The sequence below is a fragment of the Scyliorhinus canicula genome, chromosome 1, assembly GCF_902713615.1.
Source record: "Scyliorhinus canicula chromosome 1, sScyCan1.1, whole genome shotgun sequence".
NCBI lineage: Eukaryota > Metazoa > Chordata > Chondrichthyes > Carcharhiniformes > Scyliorhinidae > Scyliorhinus > Scyliorhinus canicula.
In genome coordinates this window covers 156,095,729-156,113,148 of record NC_052146.1, presented here as the reverse complement: position 1 = coordinate 156,113,148, position 17,420 = coordinate 156,095,729, and the positions used below count along the sequence as shown (strand labels likewise).

At 46.2% G+C, this 17,420-nt stretch overlaps 1 protein-coding gene across 4 annotated transcripts in view; it reads left to right on the top strand.

The window, feature by feature from the left end:
• Nucleotides 1-17,420, top strand: part of LOC119968799 (thyroid hormone receptor-associated protein 3-like) — a 149,067-nt gene that overhangs the window by 92,032 nt on the left and 39,615 nt on the right. For all 4 annotated transcript variants that reach the window (XM_038801607.1, XM_038801617.1, XM_038801595.1 and 1 more), the window contains one exon: nucleotides 14,597-14,778. In XM_038801607.1, coding sequence (XP_038657535.1) covers nucleotides 14,642-14,778 — 137 coding nt within the window. In that variant the 5' untranslated portion in view covers nucleotides 14,597-14,641. The remainder of the gene's footprint in view (nucleotides 1-14,596; nucleotides 14,779-17,420) is intronic.

Here is a 17,420-nt window from a genome sequence, read left to right as displayed (position 1 = left end):
ATCCTTTCCTGCAGCGTATGAGGTAGACTACATTGGTCGAGTCGCTGTTCTGAAGGCTGGGTAATTTGGCGCTCGACTCGTCGATCGACAGTTCCAACGCGCCACAGCAAAGAACCGCACCGACCTTCTCAGAAGACAAACACAGGACACCACTGACAGAGTACCCTTCGTCGTCCAGTACTTTCCTGGGGCGGAGAAACTACGACATCTTCTTCGCAGCCTTCAACACATCATCAATGAAGATGAACATCTTGCCACGGTCATCCCCACACCCCCACTACTGGCCTTCAAACAACCGCGCAACCTCAAACAAACCATTGTTTGCAGCAAATTACCCAGCCTTCAGAACAGCGACCACGACACCACACAACCCTGCCAGGGCAATCTCTGCAAGACATGCCAGATCATCGACTTGGATACCACCATTACACGTGGAAACACCACCCACCAGGTACGCGGCACATACTCGTGCGACTCGACCAATGTAGTCTACCTCATACGCTGCAGGAAAGGATGCCCCGAAGCGTGGTACATTGGCGAGACCATGCAGACACTGCGACAACGAATGAACGGGCATCGTGCAACAATCACCAGGCAAGAATGTTCCCTTCCAGTTGGGGAACACTTCAGCAGTCAAGGGCATTCAGCCTCTGATCTCCAGGTAAGCGTTCTTCAAGGCAGCCTTCAGGACACGCGACAACGCAGAATTGCCGAGCAAAAACTTATAGCGAAGTTCCGCACGCACGAGTGCGGCCTCAACCAGGATCTTGGATTCATGTCGCATTACATCCACTCCCCACCATCTGGCCTAGACTTGCAAAATTCCACCAACTGTTCTGGCTTGAAACAATTCACACCTCTTTAACCTGTGATTATCCCTCTCTCTGGATCTGTAATGATTTGATTACCTGCAAATTCTCGCATTCCAAGCACTGTCCGGCATCGCTGACTTTGTCTATATAAATGTTTCTGGATCATACCTCTCTAGTCACCTGAAGAAGGAGCTGCGCTCCGAAAGTTCGTGTTTGAAACAAACCTGTTGGACTTTAACCTGGTGTTGTAAGACTTCTTACTGGGAGAAAGAGAGAGCGATGCAGTTGCACAGTGGCTGTTTGTTAGACTGCAGGGAGGGAAAGTTATTGCATTAGTCAAATCCCACATCCTGGGGTAAACATTGGCCAGTCTGCCAGTGGAGCAATTGCTTAGGTCAGAAACTTGGAATACTGGGAATATTCAAGGGAACTGTGTGCCTCAGTCCAGCTAATCAATTCCAGACTCCACTTGGCAGGAACCCCAAGACCAGGAATGACCTGTAATAATGCAGTTAAATTATCAAAATACACAACCTGCCAAAACAGCAGTGTTTGGGAGTGTGAATACTCATTTGTGGGGATTATAGGCTGGGCTAGGTTTCTATTCAGTGGGATGTGCATGCTGTATCACAATTTCAGATTTAGATTTCTTGGAATTTATGAAATGCTTGGTCACATGTTTCAATCCCTCAAACACCATCTCACCCTCCCCAAAACTCCATTAAGAGATTTCTGAAATCTCAGTACCACATAATCACTACACTTTGTTGAAGAAACATAAGACCATTTAACCAATGGCTATAGAGAAACATAGACATAACCATAGAAAATGGGAGCGGGAGTAGACCATTTGGCCCTTCAAGCCTGCTCCGCCATTGAACTGGATCATGGCTGATCCTATAATCTCAAAGCCATACTCCAGCACTCTTCTCTCCTTGTCCCCCCCTCCATACCCCTTGACCCCTGTATTCAATTGGATCATTGCCGATTTTCACCGTAACTCCATTTACCTGCCACTTTCTCTGTCTTCCGTCAATTGTATCAGTTTAAATTGCCATTTCAGCGGTTGGGGTGGTCAGGGATGATTGATTAATAAATTTCCATTACTCTTTGTATAAAGCTGCTTTTTTGTTTCTGATTGTTTCCTACTATATATTAGGGGAAATTAATAGTTGTAAGGGTGGAGAAGGAGAGGAATTTCTGACATGTGAACAGGAGAACTTTCTTGATCAATATGTTTCCAGTTCAACAAGAAAGGATGCTGTATTGCATCTGGTACCAACAAATGGAAGTAAGGCAAGTGGAGTGTGTTGTAGTTGGCGATCATCTTGCTAACAGTGGCCACAACATAATTCAGTTGAGGATAATTATGGAAAGGGAGACCCGAAATATTAACTGTATAAAATTACTCAACTGGAGAAGAGCTCATTTCACTTATGTTAAGAAGGGACCCAACACAAGTAGATTGGAACAGGCAATAGCTGAGTAAAGGTGTTACACAGCAATGGTATAGTCACAAGTAGGCTTACGTTAACACCGCAATGAAGTTACTGTGAAAAGTGCCTTGTCGCTACACCCTGGCGCCTGTTTGGATACACTGGGGGAGAATTCAGACTGCCCAAATTACCGAACAGCACGTCTTTCGGGACTTGTGGGGAGAAACCGGAGCACTCGAAGGAAATCCATGCAGGCGCTGAGATCGTGCAGACTCCGCACAGACAGTGACACAAGCCGGGAATCGAACCTGGGACCCAGGAGCTGTGAAGCAACAGTGCTAACCACTGTGCTACCGAAGAGAAGGGGTCGCGCACCCAAAGGGTTATAGCTCTTCTCTGCGCCATGCCTGGCCTTGTGCGCTCTACTCCGTGCCGCCTCTGGCCGTGTGCGCTCTTCTCCGTGTCGCCTCTGGCCGGGTGCGCTCTTCTCCACGCCACGCCTCTGGCCGGGTGCGCTCTTCTCCGTGTCGCCTCTGACCGGGTGCGCTCTTCTCCGTGTCGCCTCTGGCCGGGTGCGCTCTTCTCCGTGTCGCCTCTGGCCGGTTGCGCTCTTCTCCGTGTCGCCTCTGGCCGGGTGCGCTCTTCTCCAGTGTCGCCTCTGCCGGGTGCGCTCTTCTCCGTGTCGCCTCTGGCCGGGTGCGCTCTTCTCCGTGTCGCCTCTGGCCGGGTGCGCTCTTCTCCGTGTCGCCTCTGGCCGGGTGCGCTCTTCTCCGTGTCGCCTCTGGCCGGGTGCGCTCTTCTCCGTGTCGCCTCTGGCCGGGTGCGCTCTTCTCCGTGTCGCCTCTGGCCGGGTGCGCTCTTCTCCGTGTCGCCTCTGGCCGGTTGCGCTCTTCTCCGTGTCGCCTCTGGCCGGGTGCGCTCTTCTCCGTGTCGCCTCTGGCCGGGTGCGCTCTTCTCCGTGTCGCCTCTGGCCGGGTGCGCTCCTCTCCGTGTCGCCTCTGGCCGGGTGCGCTCTGCTCCGTGTCGCCTCTGGCCGGGTGCGCTCTTCTCCGTGTCGCCTCTGGCCGGGTGCGCTCTTCTCCGTGTCGCCTCTGGCCGGGTGCGCTCTTCTCCGTGTCGCCTCTGGCCGGGTGCGCTCTTCTCTCCCCCACACCTCTGGCCGGGTGCGCTCTTCTCTCCCCCACGCCTCTGGCCGGGTGCGCTCTTCTCTCCCCCACGCCTCTGGCCGGGTGTGCTCTTCTCTCCCTCTGGCCGGGTGTGCTCTTCTCTCCCCCACGCCTCTGGCCGGATGCGCTCTTCTCTCGCCCATGCCTCTGGCCGGGTGCGCTCTTCTCCCCGCCACGCCTCTGGCCGGGTGCGCTCTTCTCTCCCCCATGCCTCTGGCCGGGTGCGCTCTTCTCCCCGCCACGCCTCTGGCCGAGTGCACTTGAGGTTTCTGGCCTATAACTGAAACTTGTAACTTTTCCTGCCCTTTAAATTGTCTGGGTCCGTTCCCCTCTCTGTAGTTTCAGGTCAGTTGCTCTCCAGACTACTTCTGATTGGGTCCAAAGCTCTTCGCGCTGCTTATTACTAATAAGCTCCTGGGTTAAAAACCCCTCAAAAGATTCCTAGACAAAGATGGGTGAAAAAGACCTAAATATTGGGACCTAAGCGGGAGCCCTCTTTAATGCAACCACCCTCCTACATCGCACCAGAAGTCTCTTCCAGCTTGCTCAAGCATCGGTTTTAGGTGCCGTACTCTTCAATATTTATAAACAACCTAGAGTGGTGTCGTGAGCATTATTATAAACTTTGCAACTGATATAAAATTTGCCAGTGTATTTTAGTGTTGAGGTTTGTTGTACACTTCACGGCAGTGTAAATGTAAAGGTGGAGTTTGGTGTGGAAATGGTTGAAATTCTGCACATTTGAGAGGACTAATTTGGAATGACCTTATGAGTGGCAAGATTTTGAAAAATGCTGATTAGTAGAGGAGCCTTGCTGTACGTGTACTTGTCCTTAAAGGTGGCAGGACAGATTAATAAGGTGGGTTTAAAGAAAGGCTATGAATACTTATATTATAAATTTATGCACAAAATATGAAAGGAAAAGCTCATTCTTGAACTATACAAATCATTGGCTTAGCATCAGATGCAGTATTGTGGACCATTCTGGGGCACTTTAGGAAAGCAATAAAGCCAAGGAACATGGAGAAGGGACGGTTTTCATTGGGATGTTACCAGCACTGAAAAACGTAAGTTACAAGGAAAAGTTGGAAAATTTAGAACTGTTTCCTGAAAAACGGCAGATTAAGAGGTGATGTCTTACAGGTTTTCAGGGTGGAGAGACTTTGAGAGAGCAGATAGAATAACGCTTCTCCTTCTGATGAGTAGATTATTGACATGTGGTTCGAGATTTCAAATCATCACCGAATACCTGGAGGGGAGTTGAGAATTTTGTTTTCGCAGCTTTCGGGATCGGGAACAAACTATCTGAAAAGTTGGCGGAAGCCAATTCTGTGAATAATAAATTTCAACGGGACTTGGCCAGGTAGGTGCTTGAAGATGAAGAACTTTACAGGATTTCAAAAAGAAAGCGATGGTATCGGGCAAAGTATGATATCTGTTTCAGAATAGTCTCCTTTTAGGGCGCTAAACTTTAATTTTGTGATTTTGATTGTGACTGTCCCAGAGCTATGATTTTAGAATTGTAACCCTTGTTTCTTGCATCCATCAGAGGAATTAGTTTCCCATATCGACTCTTATCAAATCCCAACATTTTAGGTAACTTGATTGGATCATAATCAAATCCCAACGTTTTAGGTAACTTGATCGGATCATAATCAAATCCCAACATTTTGGGTAACTTGATTTCTCTTATTTTCAGCTTTGACAAAGAGTCATAGGACTCGAAATGTTAGCTTTTTTCTCTCCCTACAGATGCTGCCAGACCTGCTGAGATTTTCCAGCATTTTCTCTTCCGTTTCAGATTCCAGCATCTGCAGTAATTTGCTTTTAACTTGATCGGATCGCCACTCGATCCTTTAAACCCCAGGGAATACAGACCATTCTTTGCAACTTGTAATTTAGCCCTTTAAGTTTTATCCCACCTTTTATTCAGTGCTTCTCGACCAAAACTCCCAAGTAAAATTTGTAATAGTATTTCTCTTATTTTCTGCAGAAGAAACATTGTCTGTCACATCTCTGGACAGCATTCTCCCCGTGTACAGTTGAGGATTGCTGCTCAGCAGTTTTGTGTTCCTATGTAAAATCCACTTAATAGATGTAAGGATGTTCCATGATATCTGTGTTGCTTAAGTGAATTAGAGTGAGAGTTATCCAGATAACTCCAAGAACATATGGAACAGATAGGGAGGAGAAGACAGCATCACAGGGTGTGTGGTAGGAAGAGCAATCTATTTTACAGTCACAGAGTTGAAGTGACAAGGAGGGTGTGTAATGGGTATATTTTTAAATTATTCCACTTTAAGATTAAGAAGGGAATTTGGCCACAAGTGTTCTGTGCTGTAGACTGGGGACATGGCCACAGTAAGATCTAAGATGACAATCTTATTGGGAGGGAATGTTGGAGACTTGGGGCACTGGATACCAGAGTGTAGTGGCAGGGACTTTGGGGAAATGTTGCCTCTCAGCTGGGGTTTGGCTATTTGAGATGAAATGAGAACCATTTTAAATGAAGGCACTAGAAGTATTGAACACCTAATCCAAGCAGGTATTTCCATGTAGTACTGTGTTGTTGCATACTATTTTTGGATAATGCATGAAACTAGGACACCATCTGCCTCTGTTCAGGTGGCTGTGTGGGATCCCATAGCAGTGTTCAACAAAAGGGCATGGGGATTCTCTTTATATTGTGGCCAACATTCCTCGTCCAACCAACATGATCAAAGATTATCTGGTCATTTGTCTCATTACTGTTTGTGGAGCTTTGCTGTGTGCACATGGATTGCAGCATTTACCAGCAAAATAGCAACGACTGTTCTTCAGATGAAGAGGCTGGAGGGGTTGGTTTAACACACTGGGCTAAACAGCTGACTTGTAATGCAGAACAAGGCCAGCAGCGCAGGTTCAATTCCTGTACCGGCCTCCCCGAACAGGCGCCGGAATGTGGCGACTAGGGACGTTTCACAGTAACTTAATTGAAGCCTACTTGTGACAAAAAGCGATTATTATTATTAGATGTTCTGAGAATATGGCAGGTGCTATGTAAATGTAAGTTCCTTATTTTAAATGGTAGTTGCGAAACTCTTTTGTGCACCTTCTCGCTCTCTCTCTCTCTCTCCCTACCCCACCATACTCCTCCGGCCTCTCTCGTACGCTGTAGTGCCATTCTTGAGTTTGGTAGCCTTGTCTGTCTTTTTATTAATGATCAGCAAATGTGGGGATAATTTCAGCATCTGCCTGACATTTAGATTCTGTTGTGATGGATCATGCTGCTGGGACATGTCACCATGGCAAATAACGTTCCTAGTCAGTAAGCAAATAACATAAACAGAACTACAGCTCACGGTCCTCTGCAGTCTACATTCACTGGCAACTCAGGAAACTGTCTGCTTGCTGTGAATTCCTACTCACAATCAAACTGGCTTTTCATTTTAGGAAATCTATAATTGCTGAAAGCATAAAGAGTAACATTTCATTTTTTGACATGGGGATTAACCTTTTCCATTATGCTTGTGTTGATAAAGTAAAGTTGCCACAGTTCCAGGGGCCCATAGGCTAGTTTCCACTGGGGAGCTGACTGGTGGTGATTTAACCTGAGGATCACCACACCTCGAAGCCAGGGGAAAGGTTGAGGTTCATGAATAACCTCAGCCGGTAAATGGATTGAACCCACGCTGTTTGCCTCGCTCTGTATCATGAACCAGCTGTCCAGCCAACTGAGCTAAACAAGCCCTCGGCTTGTGCTGATACAGTTGGGGGAGTAGTTTGGAAAGAATGGCCAAGACACCAGTCAGCAAGAAACAGCTGAACTAACAGCAGAACTGATAGTCATCAGCATGATGGTGGGGACAGATTTATTGTCTAATTTTAACTGTGTACTTTTCTGAGCAACAACTCTGCCCTGCTCAGTAAACCACCCCCCCCCCCCCCCCCCCCCCCAAGCCCACTGCCTCTTCTTTCATCAAGTCACCTCCCCCCCCCCAGCCCACCACCTCATCTTTCATCAACAGTTTCCCCCCCCCACCAACCGCCTCTTGATTCGTCAACAGTCACCATGAAAAATATAAAGAAACGATCGGAGGAGTGAAGCAAAGAGGTTGAATTTGTTTTAAGCGGAAAATGTTTTGCAACTAAATGAATTGATGTATTTTATTTATAACACACTGCTGTAGGGTTTCAACAAGCCACCCTTGGCTCTGGTAACACACTCAGCTGAGTCCGCAGGTTGTTGATTCAAGCTGCAGTTTGGGACCTGAGCGCACAATCTTGGCTGGCAGTCTACTGCAATACCCAAGGAGTGCCACCTTTCCTTTTGAGGTGCTCACCTATCACCCTTCTGCTCGCTGACGTACACTGACTCCTGGTTCAGGAGCGTCTGATTTTAAAATTCCTACTACTGTGTTAAAATCCATTCATGTCCTTGTCTCTGCCTATCTCTGTGATCCCCTTCAGCTCTACAACCTAGCACTCATACTAAGACTTGAGCACGAAAATCAAGGTTAATATTCCAATGCAGGATTGAGGTGAAAGGGGGTGCTACACATTTTGAGGTGCCACCATCTGAAGAGAAGTGGAGTTCCCCTAGTATCCAAGTCAAATTTTAGCTCCAAAAACACCACCAGAACAGATTAAATTCTCTAATGTCGTTTAGTGATTTTGGGACCTGCAGTGTGTACATTTGCTGCTACATTCATCTGTAAAACCATGTATTTGTGTTCAAAAAGCAATCAGTAAGGCAGCACAGTGGTGCAGTGGATTAGCCCTGCTGCCTCACAGCACCGAGGTCCTAGGTTCGATCCCGGCTCTGGGAGTTAGCACATTCATGGGTTTCGCCCCCACAAAAATGTGCAGGGTAGGTGGATTGGCCACGCTAAATTGCCCCTTAATTGGAAAAAAATAATTGGGTACTCTAAATTTATTTTTAAAAAGCAATCTGTTGGTTATAAAGTGATTTGAAGCACCTGAAGAAATTAGGTTCCATATAAATGCAAGTTCTGAAAAAACAGTTTAGCCCCCGTGGCTGTTAGAATGATGTTGACTTCCTTTATTGAAAGGGTCATCGGAACATTGAACCCTGATTTGAGTGACCATTGGTGTCGATTAGTTTCCTTCCCTGTGTACTTCTGTCTGCTCCTTTTGTTATTCACCAGTCATTCTACACAAAACTATCTGAACTCCGTTTCAGTTCTCTCCATCTATTCTCTCTGATAACATCAGCTCACGGGTGTTGTTATCTTTTGATTTTCCAATCTCATTTACAAAGAATTACATCAATTCCCGCTTCCTCTTCACTGACACACAATGCAAAACAAGCCATAATTGCACCATGGGGTTGATGCAATGGAACTGAACAACCAGCTCACTATTTCCAGAACCCTTCACCTAGGCCATTCTCATTGCCATGCCTGAAGCACCCACAAGTCCATGTTTCCGCAATGCAATCACAGCCTGCAGCCCAGTCCTCCAGTTCTGATTTTTCATTTCTTTTGAACTAATTTTCACTCGTTAATGCTTCTCCCTCCAGATTCTCTCTGACCCTCCCATCTCCACCTCTGATTTTATCACATTTCTCACCTCTCTCTCTTCTCTCCTCCCCCCCCCCCCCCCCCCCCCCCCCCCCCAACCACCACCACCACATATAGTCATCTATGTTGTTTATATAAATGATGAATAACAGGGGACCCTGCCCAGATTCCTGTGGAACGCCATTGGACACTTTCTTCACTAAAACAGCCATTTGACTCTGACTCGTACAGCTAAGCCAGTTTTGAATCCAACTTATCAAGTTATCCTGTATCCCATGTGCATTTGCCTTCTTTATAAGTCTCCTATGTTGGACCTTGTCAAAGGCTTGCTGAAATCCATGTAAACTACATCAACTGCACTCTGAAGGAGAGGATCTTTCTTCACTTGGAGAGGTAAGGTTTGATCAGGAATAGTCAACTGCACTACCCTCATCTACACACTTGGTCACATGCTCAAAAAATTCAATCAAATTTGTTTGGCATGACCTCCCTCTGCCAAAGCCACGCTGACTATTCCTGATCAAACCGTGCCTCTCCAAGTGAAGATAGATCCTCTACTTCCGAATTTTCTTCAGTAGTTCTCTACCACTGGCGTGAGACTCACTGATCTGTAGTTCCCTAACCTATCTCCACAACCTTTCTTAAATAGTGGGATCACATTAGCTGTTCTCCAGTCCTTTGGTACCTCCCCCGTGGCCAGAGAGGAATTAAAAAGTTGGGTCAGAGTCCCTGCAATCTCCTCCCTCACCTCCCACATTATCCTGTATCCTGGGATAAAATTCATCTAGATTTGGAAATTTGTCCACTTTTAAGCCTGCCTTCACCTCCAAAACCTTGTCACTCCCCATGCCAATTTGCTCAAAAACCCCTCCCCCCTCCCCCCCCCCCCCCCCCCGATTTCAATATCTATCTCCTCATTCACTTTTTTAAATATAAATTTACTCGATTCATTTTTTCAATTAAAGGGCTATTTAGCGTGATCAACCACCTACCCTGCACATCTTTGGGTTGTGGGGGCGAAACCCACGTGAACATGGAGAATGTACAAACTCCACACGGACAGTGACCGAGAGCCGGGATCGAACCGGGAACCTCGGCGCCGTGAGGCAGCAATGCTAACCACTGCGCCACCATGCTGCCCTCTCATTCACTTGGGTGAAGACAGATATGAAGTATTTGTTCAACAACCTACCAATATCCTCTGGCTCCACCCTCAGAGTTCCCCCTTGGTACCAAATGGGCCCTACTCTTTCCCTGATAATCCTCTTCCAATTGATATTCTTATAGAATATCTTGGGATTTTTCCTACTTTTACCAGCCAGAGCTTTCTCATATCCCTCTTTGCTCTCCTAAATGCTTTCTTAAGCTCCATTCTTCACTTTCAGTACTCTACTAACGCCTCCGTTGATTTGCTCTCCATGTACTTGCTTAAAAAGCCTCTCTTTTTCTTCTCATCGATTCTTGAATATCTATGGCCATCCATGATTCTCTGGGCTTGTTTCACCTTCCTATTACCCTAGAGTGAACATGTTGGTCCTGTACCCTCCATATTTCCTGTTTGAATGTCCCCCACTGCTCTTCTGTAGATTTCCCCACAAGCAGCTCTTTCCAATCTACTCTGGCCAGACCTGCCTTACTTTACTAAAAGCTATTCTTCCCCAATCGAAAACATTTCTTATTTTGCAACTTGTCTATTTCTTTGTCAATAACAAATTTAATTGTACCATGTTGTGATTGCTATAACCAAAATGCTCCCTCACCAACACATCAGTCACCTGCCCGGCTTCCCCAGAATTAGGTCCAGCCCTGCACCGACCTTTGTTGGATCCTCTACATATTGAGCTAAAACGTTCTCATGTTTGCATTTTAAAGACATTCACAAGCGCCTGGATGTTTGTAAGTGAATCACAAAGTTACCATATAGATATAGAAAACAGTTAGGAAAGCAGGTGGTTTATTAGGCTTTATGACAAAAGGATTGGAGTATAATAATAATGATGTCTTACTGCAATTATGTAGGGCATTGGTGATACCACAACTCGAGTACTGTATGCAACTTTGTTCCCTCTTCTAAAGGATGGATATACTTTCCTTAGATAGAGTGCAACAAAGGTTTACTAAATCAGTGGTTCTCTTTGGCCGTCTAAGAGTCAGGAAAAAGGTTGAGGGGATCGGCCATAAATAACCTCCCGGATTTAATGTGTACTCACTTTAGAAGAATTTTTAAAACATCAGTGTGTAAATGTGAGTTTGTGCTGAGCAAATTGGAGGCTCTGAGCCGAACTTATACCTCTGTCCCCTCATGAATGTCTGTGAAATGACAGTGACAGCTGGTGGCATGACCGCGGCCCTGTTGGTTTCAAGAATGAGGGAATTCAGTTACTTGGGTATATTGGAGAAGCTGGGGGTTCTCAGAAGAAAATGTTGATGAGATTTAATAGAGGGACTCAAAATCATGGGTACAGACAGAGTAGATAGAATCTATCTACCATTGGCGACATGAGCAAAAGCCTTTTACGCAGAAAGAGGTTAGGATCGGGAATACATCGTCTGTAAGGGTGATTGAGGCAGATTCAATTGTGACTTTCAATACGGAATCAAATAAGTACTTGGAAGAAAGTAAAATATTGCAGGGCTATGGGGAAGGACACTATGATTAATTTGGATAAGGAAAATCATAGTGACCTTAATTTGTTTGCTTCGTTGTCATTGTTCTTTTCTGGCGATGAAAGAAAAAGGCTATCAAACTGACTGAAACAGAGCATTGGGAGCACGTAGTGAGAGACACCAGGGGAACAAGGGCGACTGGGAGGGAATCAGGTGATTTGGTTTGCTAGGAGGGACTGGATGGATATGGGAACCAGTATTGTCTGCCGTGTCAGGATAGCAGCAATAGCATGGTGAGTGGGAGCGATGCTAAACATTTTTATGGAAGAAATTGCCCCCTGTAAGTGGGTCAGTGAATTTTTTATCACAGTTGGGGGATGCCTCCAAAGCAGAATTGTTGAGAAGGCCCTGCACTGGATTGGTTCCAGGGGTGAGGGGATTATCCCAAGAGGAGAGATTGAGTAGCCTATGCCTCTCTTCCCTACTGGAGTTTAGAAGAACAAGATGTGACCTCAATAAAACATACACGATTTGTAGGGGGCCTTACAGGCTAGATGCTGGAAGGATGTTTCTTCTAATGGGGGAGTCTAGAATTAGGGGTCAGTCATTTAGGATTCAGATGAGAAGAAAAGTCAGAATTCTTTAAGAGCTGTGGCTGCTCTGATGTTGAATATATTAAAACTGAGATTGACAGGTTTTTGAATACTAAGGGAATCTAAGGTTATGGGATAGTGAGGAAATGTGTAGTTAAAGAGCCATCGTGTTTTACTGCACAAAAAGAGGCACATCACGTCGGAGCTGTTTCTGCCATCCTTTCAGGCCGTGGATTTCTCTGGGTGACATTTTTTCCCCCTGCCCCTTACCTTAAAATCTGTGCCCCTGGTTATCGACCCTTCTACAAAGGGTAAACATTCCTTCCCATCTACCCTCTCCATGCCCCTCAAGTTTCCTATAGTGTGGCAACCAGAAATGCAAACTGTACTCCAGCTGTTGCCCAACAAGTGCTTCATACAGCTCAATCATAATCTCTGCTCTTATATTCTATGCCTCAGCTAATAAAGGCAAGTAACCCATATACCTTTTTAACCACCTTATCTACCTGTCCTGCTGTTTTCAGGGATCTATGGCCATGCACCCCGAGATCCCTCTGCTCCTCTGTACTTCCCAAAGTCGTACTACTTGTGCATTCCCTTGCCTTGTTAGTCCTCCCAAAACACACCGCCTCACTTCTCAGGGTTAAATTCCACTTTTATTACATTCCATCTAGATCAGGAAAGGAGGAAAGTAAGAGCTGGGGAGTCCCCTTGTTGATGAAGGTGAACAGCAGATCAGACCACTGATAATCTTCGTAGCTGGAAGGACTGAATTGCCTACTCCGGTTCCTATTTTGTATGTTTTTGTGTTCTTTCTTTCATCAGCCCCCTACTTACACCCCCCCCCCCCCCCCCCACCTTTTTTTCTCCTATTTTTTTCCTGGAATTTCTCTAAAGTGGTAAAGAATTTAGTACTTCCATTATTTGGAGTTTGTGCTTGTTGATGGGTAGACAACCCGTATCCATATGTAATGTTCCTTTGTTTGTTCTTTGAGCATCTGGTGTATTATTCCATGCTGTTCACTGCTCCCATAGACACATTGGAAACTTGGTGCGATAATAAATTTCTGCTATTCCTTGTGGTCCTATGTGAAATACCCCTGAATGAAACGTGAGATTTTCCAGCTCCTTTATGATACTTTAAAATCAGATTCTATGATTCTCTGACTCTGATTAGGATACTCAGTATGCGTCTGGATTGTGTATTAAATGCCTCCAATAGAAAGTATACAGTAGTATAAGATGTCCTATAACACACCATAAGGATTTAACTAGCCGAAGTCCTGAAAATAACGTAGAACTTTAAAGTAAGGCCGGTCAATGGGATCATCAACGTGAAAATAATTTGCAAAGATCCTAGACTAATGTTCTTTGCAGCCTGAGTGATAGCAGTCTGGAATGATAGTCAGATGAGGACAGATTAATTGTAGACCTGTTTCTCATCTTAATCTTTTCTGATATTAAGTTGCCATAAATGCTCTCATCTCTTCTCTCCCCATAAAATTGGAGGGAAGGGAGGGTAGTGGCTAGAGAGAGAGGAAGTGTGACTCGATCATTTGTTTACAGCAGTGAAGGGATTCGTTTTTGAGCTTAGCGATAGGCTACAGTTTATTTTTTTTAGCCACTGGTTGGGCAGTTCTTGAAATAAGGTCAAGGGGTTTCCATCCACTATATCAGAGCTAAATTAAAACATAGGTGCTATTATTCATTTGTCCTGTCTCTCCAGGGGGAGACTCTGTTTTGGCAGTGGGTGCATCCCAGAGTAAGTTGGCTGTATGAAAATTACAAGACTTACGATGTTACCACATCTCTTAGTCGTGCACTCTTTGTCCTGCACAGACTCTCATCCTGGAACAGATTGCTGGAGCAATGATGGAACTGTCCCATGATGGCGGGCATCAAAAGACATGGGTGTGGAACGGTATAATGTACTGCGGTCTCAGAATCGTTAGTTTGGTTCAACATCTGCAGCCATACCGCTTCTATTTAAAATGTAGCCACATTAAAAACCTGCTTTCGTCTCGCACCACCCTGGAATCAAAATCTGCTGTGACCTCTTTAAAATATAATTGTGAAAATATTTTCTGTAAATTCCAATTATATAACTCAAAAAAAGAGGTCTAAACTGTGCCCGTAGTTGCAGAATCTTGTCTACTTGCCAGTGAGATCATAGAATCATCAGTGCAGAAGGAGGCCATTGGGCCCATCGTGTCTACACCAGCCCTTGTAAGAGTACCAAGATTCGTGAGGAAATTGAGTTTGGAGAGGGAAATATGTTAAACTGAATGTAATTTTGTGTTGTGTGATGCACCGTTTATTTCAGATGTGTATGAGTTTGCATGCTTCTCTCTCCCTCACTCTGTCTCTCACTCTTTCTCACTATCTGTCTGTATCTCTGTCTATCTCATTGTTTTCTCTGACATGCTGGTGTTAACAGTGTCTGCATCTCCTCTTTGACAGATACACAGAGAGGAATTCACTTTGCTGCCACATCCACGTTGAGAGATGTCGAAAGCTGCAGGTTCAAAGTCCAGGTCTCAGTCATCTCATTCGAGATCACGCTCTCGATCCCGCTCCCGATCCTTTACAAGGTCACGCTCACGTTCTCGCTCCCGGTCTCATTCTCGGAAGCGGAAGTACAGGTGAGAGAATTTCTTGAGATTGTTCAAGTCCTGATGTTGCATGGATAATTCTCTCTGACTGTTGTTAGATTTTTAAAAAATATTTTTATTCTCTTCCTTTTTCACATTTTCATCCAAATGTACACCCACCAACAATCAACGGAAACAAATACAATGTCAATCATCTAGTCAACAATCCCTTCCTCCCACTAACCCTCAACATTTTAAATACAAACATCAAAGAGAAGGAATCCAGAATCCGTCATAACCCCATACATAGTCACCAACGACATACAGTCCAACCCCCCTCCCTAATGTTTGATGTCATCCAACTCTTGAAAGTGCATAATGAACAAAGCCCATGAATTGTAGAACAGTTCCATCCTTCCCCTCAATTCAAACTTCATTTTCTCAACTGTTAAAAAACTCCCAACAGATCCCCCCCTGCCATGCCAGGGCACAGGGCGGAGAAGCTGACCTCCACCCCAACAGGACCCGCCTTCTGGCAAATAACTAGGGACAGGCTAAAACATCTGCCTCCACACCTGTTCCCAATACCCAGAATATGGCTTCCAGAGGACCTGGTTCAAGCTTCATATGTACCACCTTCGAGATTACCCTGAGGACCTCCCTCCAATACCCCTCCATCTTTGGACAGGACCAAAACATACGAACATGATTTGTGGCCTCCCCCCAACCCCACAATGTTCACAAACATCCTCTACCCCACTCAGAGTCAGCTCATCCTCGCCTTTGAGAGGTGCGCCCTATACACCACCTTCAGCTGTATCAGCCCCAACCTCACACAGTTGAAGTATTTACCCTCCGGAGCACCTCACACCACTTCCCCCTCCTCCATGCCTTCTCCCAACTCTTCTTCCCATTTTATCTTAATCCTCTCCAACGGTACCTTCGCTTCTTAGAGAATCGCCCCATAACTCGGCGAAACCACTCCCCCTGTTGTCAGCACCTCCAACAGTGTGGAGGCCGGCACTACCAGAAAGCTCTGTATCTCCTTAGCGAAATCTCGGACCTGCATATACCTAAACATTTCCCCTGTCCCAACCCATATTTTGCCTCAAGTTCCTCCAGTCCCGTGACCCCCCACCCCAAACCAGGAAACACATCCTTTCGTGCCCTGACTCCCTTCTCCCGCCCCACCTCCCTGGCTCAAATCTGTGATTCCTGAAGTGCTGGCGCAACTACCTCCAGATTTTCAAAGTCGGACTCCCCGAATATTTTCCCGGGGCCATCGGGGGCGGCGCTGTTGACAACGTCCTCAGCCCCAACCCCTGCACTTACTCTCCTCCATTCTAACCCACTGGGGGTCCCCGACCCCCTTCTAACCCAGCCCCTCACCTCCGCATTCGCCGCCCAATAGTAATACAGTACATTTGGGAGACCCAACCCCCCGATTGCCGTCCTCTCTGCAACAGCAACGTCCTAATCCTGCCCCCCCTTCCCCCTCCACATATAAACGAGTTAATCATCTTTTCAACCTACTTGAAAAATGCCTTTTGCAGAAACATCGGAGGCACTGAAAAATAAACAAAAATCGTGGCAACAGGTTCATTTTAATTGCCTGTACCCGGCCTGCCAGCAACAGAGGAAGACCATCCCACCTTGTCAGATCAGCTTTCATCCTCCCTGCCAAACTAGTAACATATCCATGGAGCCCTCCCATCCCATGCCACCTGCATTCCCAGATATCTAAAGTGCGTCACCGCACACGGAATGATAGCCCCCCCTCCCCCCCAATCCCTGGCCGAGACATCACAAAATATTCACTTTTATCCAAATTTAGCTTATACATGCACAGTGACCCAGGGCCGGAATTCGAACCCGTGTGCCCAGTGCCGTAGGCAGCAGCATTAACATGCTGCCCTGGATCCTTATCTGTTCACTAACGACTTAAATTACCTAGCGCGGGGGGCCCCACCCAATGCTTTCCCTCCCTCCCCTCATGCTCAGTTCCAGGAAAACAATCAAACCCAAACATCTCAACAAAAGAAAACCGTTGCAATAAAGAATAACAATCAAAAAAACTTAATCTCCAACTGCTTGAAGTGAAAAACAACAATATAGGTCAAAAAGAAAAACATTTATACACTCTCCCAACTCCCCATTCACAGTCCACAACCCATCTTCAGTTCCATCCTTCACTTCTGTCCCAAGCCTTCTGCCTTCCCGAACGCCTCCGCCATCTCCACAGTCTCGAAGTAGAAATCTCTGGAGTTGTAGTATCCTCAGCTGGATACTATTCCAAATTGCACCCCGCTGTTGTATAACGTCGTCTTCACTTGACCGAAAGCGGCTCGCCTCTTTGCCAGCTCCACCGACAAGTACTGGTAATACGAACACCAGCCCACTGCACCTCCCACTTCTGCTTTTCCCAGTTCAAAACCTTCTCCTTCATGTGGTACCTGTGGAAGCAGATGGTCACTGCCGTTTGCGGCTCATTTAACTTTGGCTTTGGCCTCAGCGATTGATGGGCTCCGTCCTGTTCATACCGAGAGGATTCCTCGCCCTCCCCCATCAGTTCTGCCAACATCTTGGCGAAGTACTCCAGTAGCCTCGAGCCCTCCACCCCCTCGGGCAAGCCCACAATCCTCAAAGTTTGCCGCCTCGAGCAGTTCTCAAAATCCTCCAGCTTTGTTCGAAGC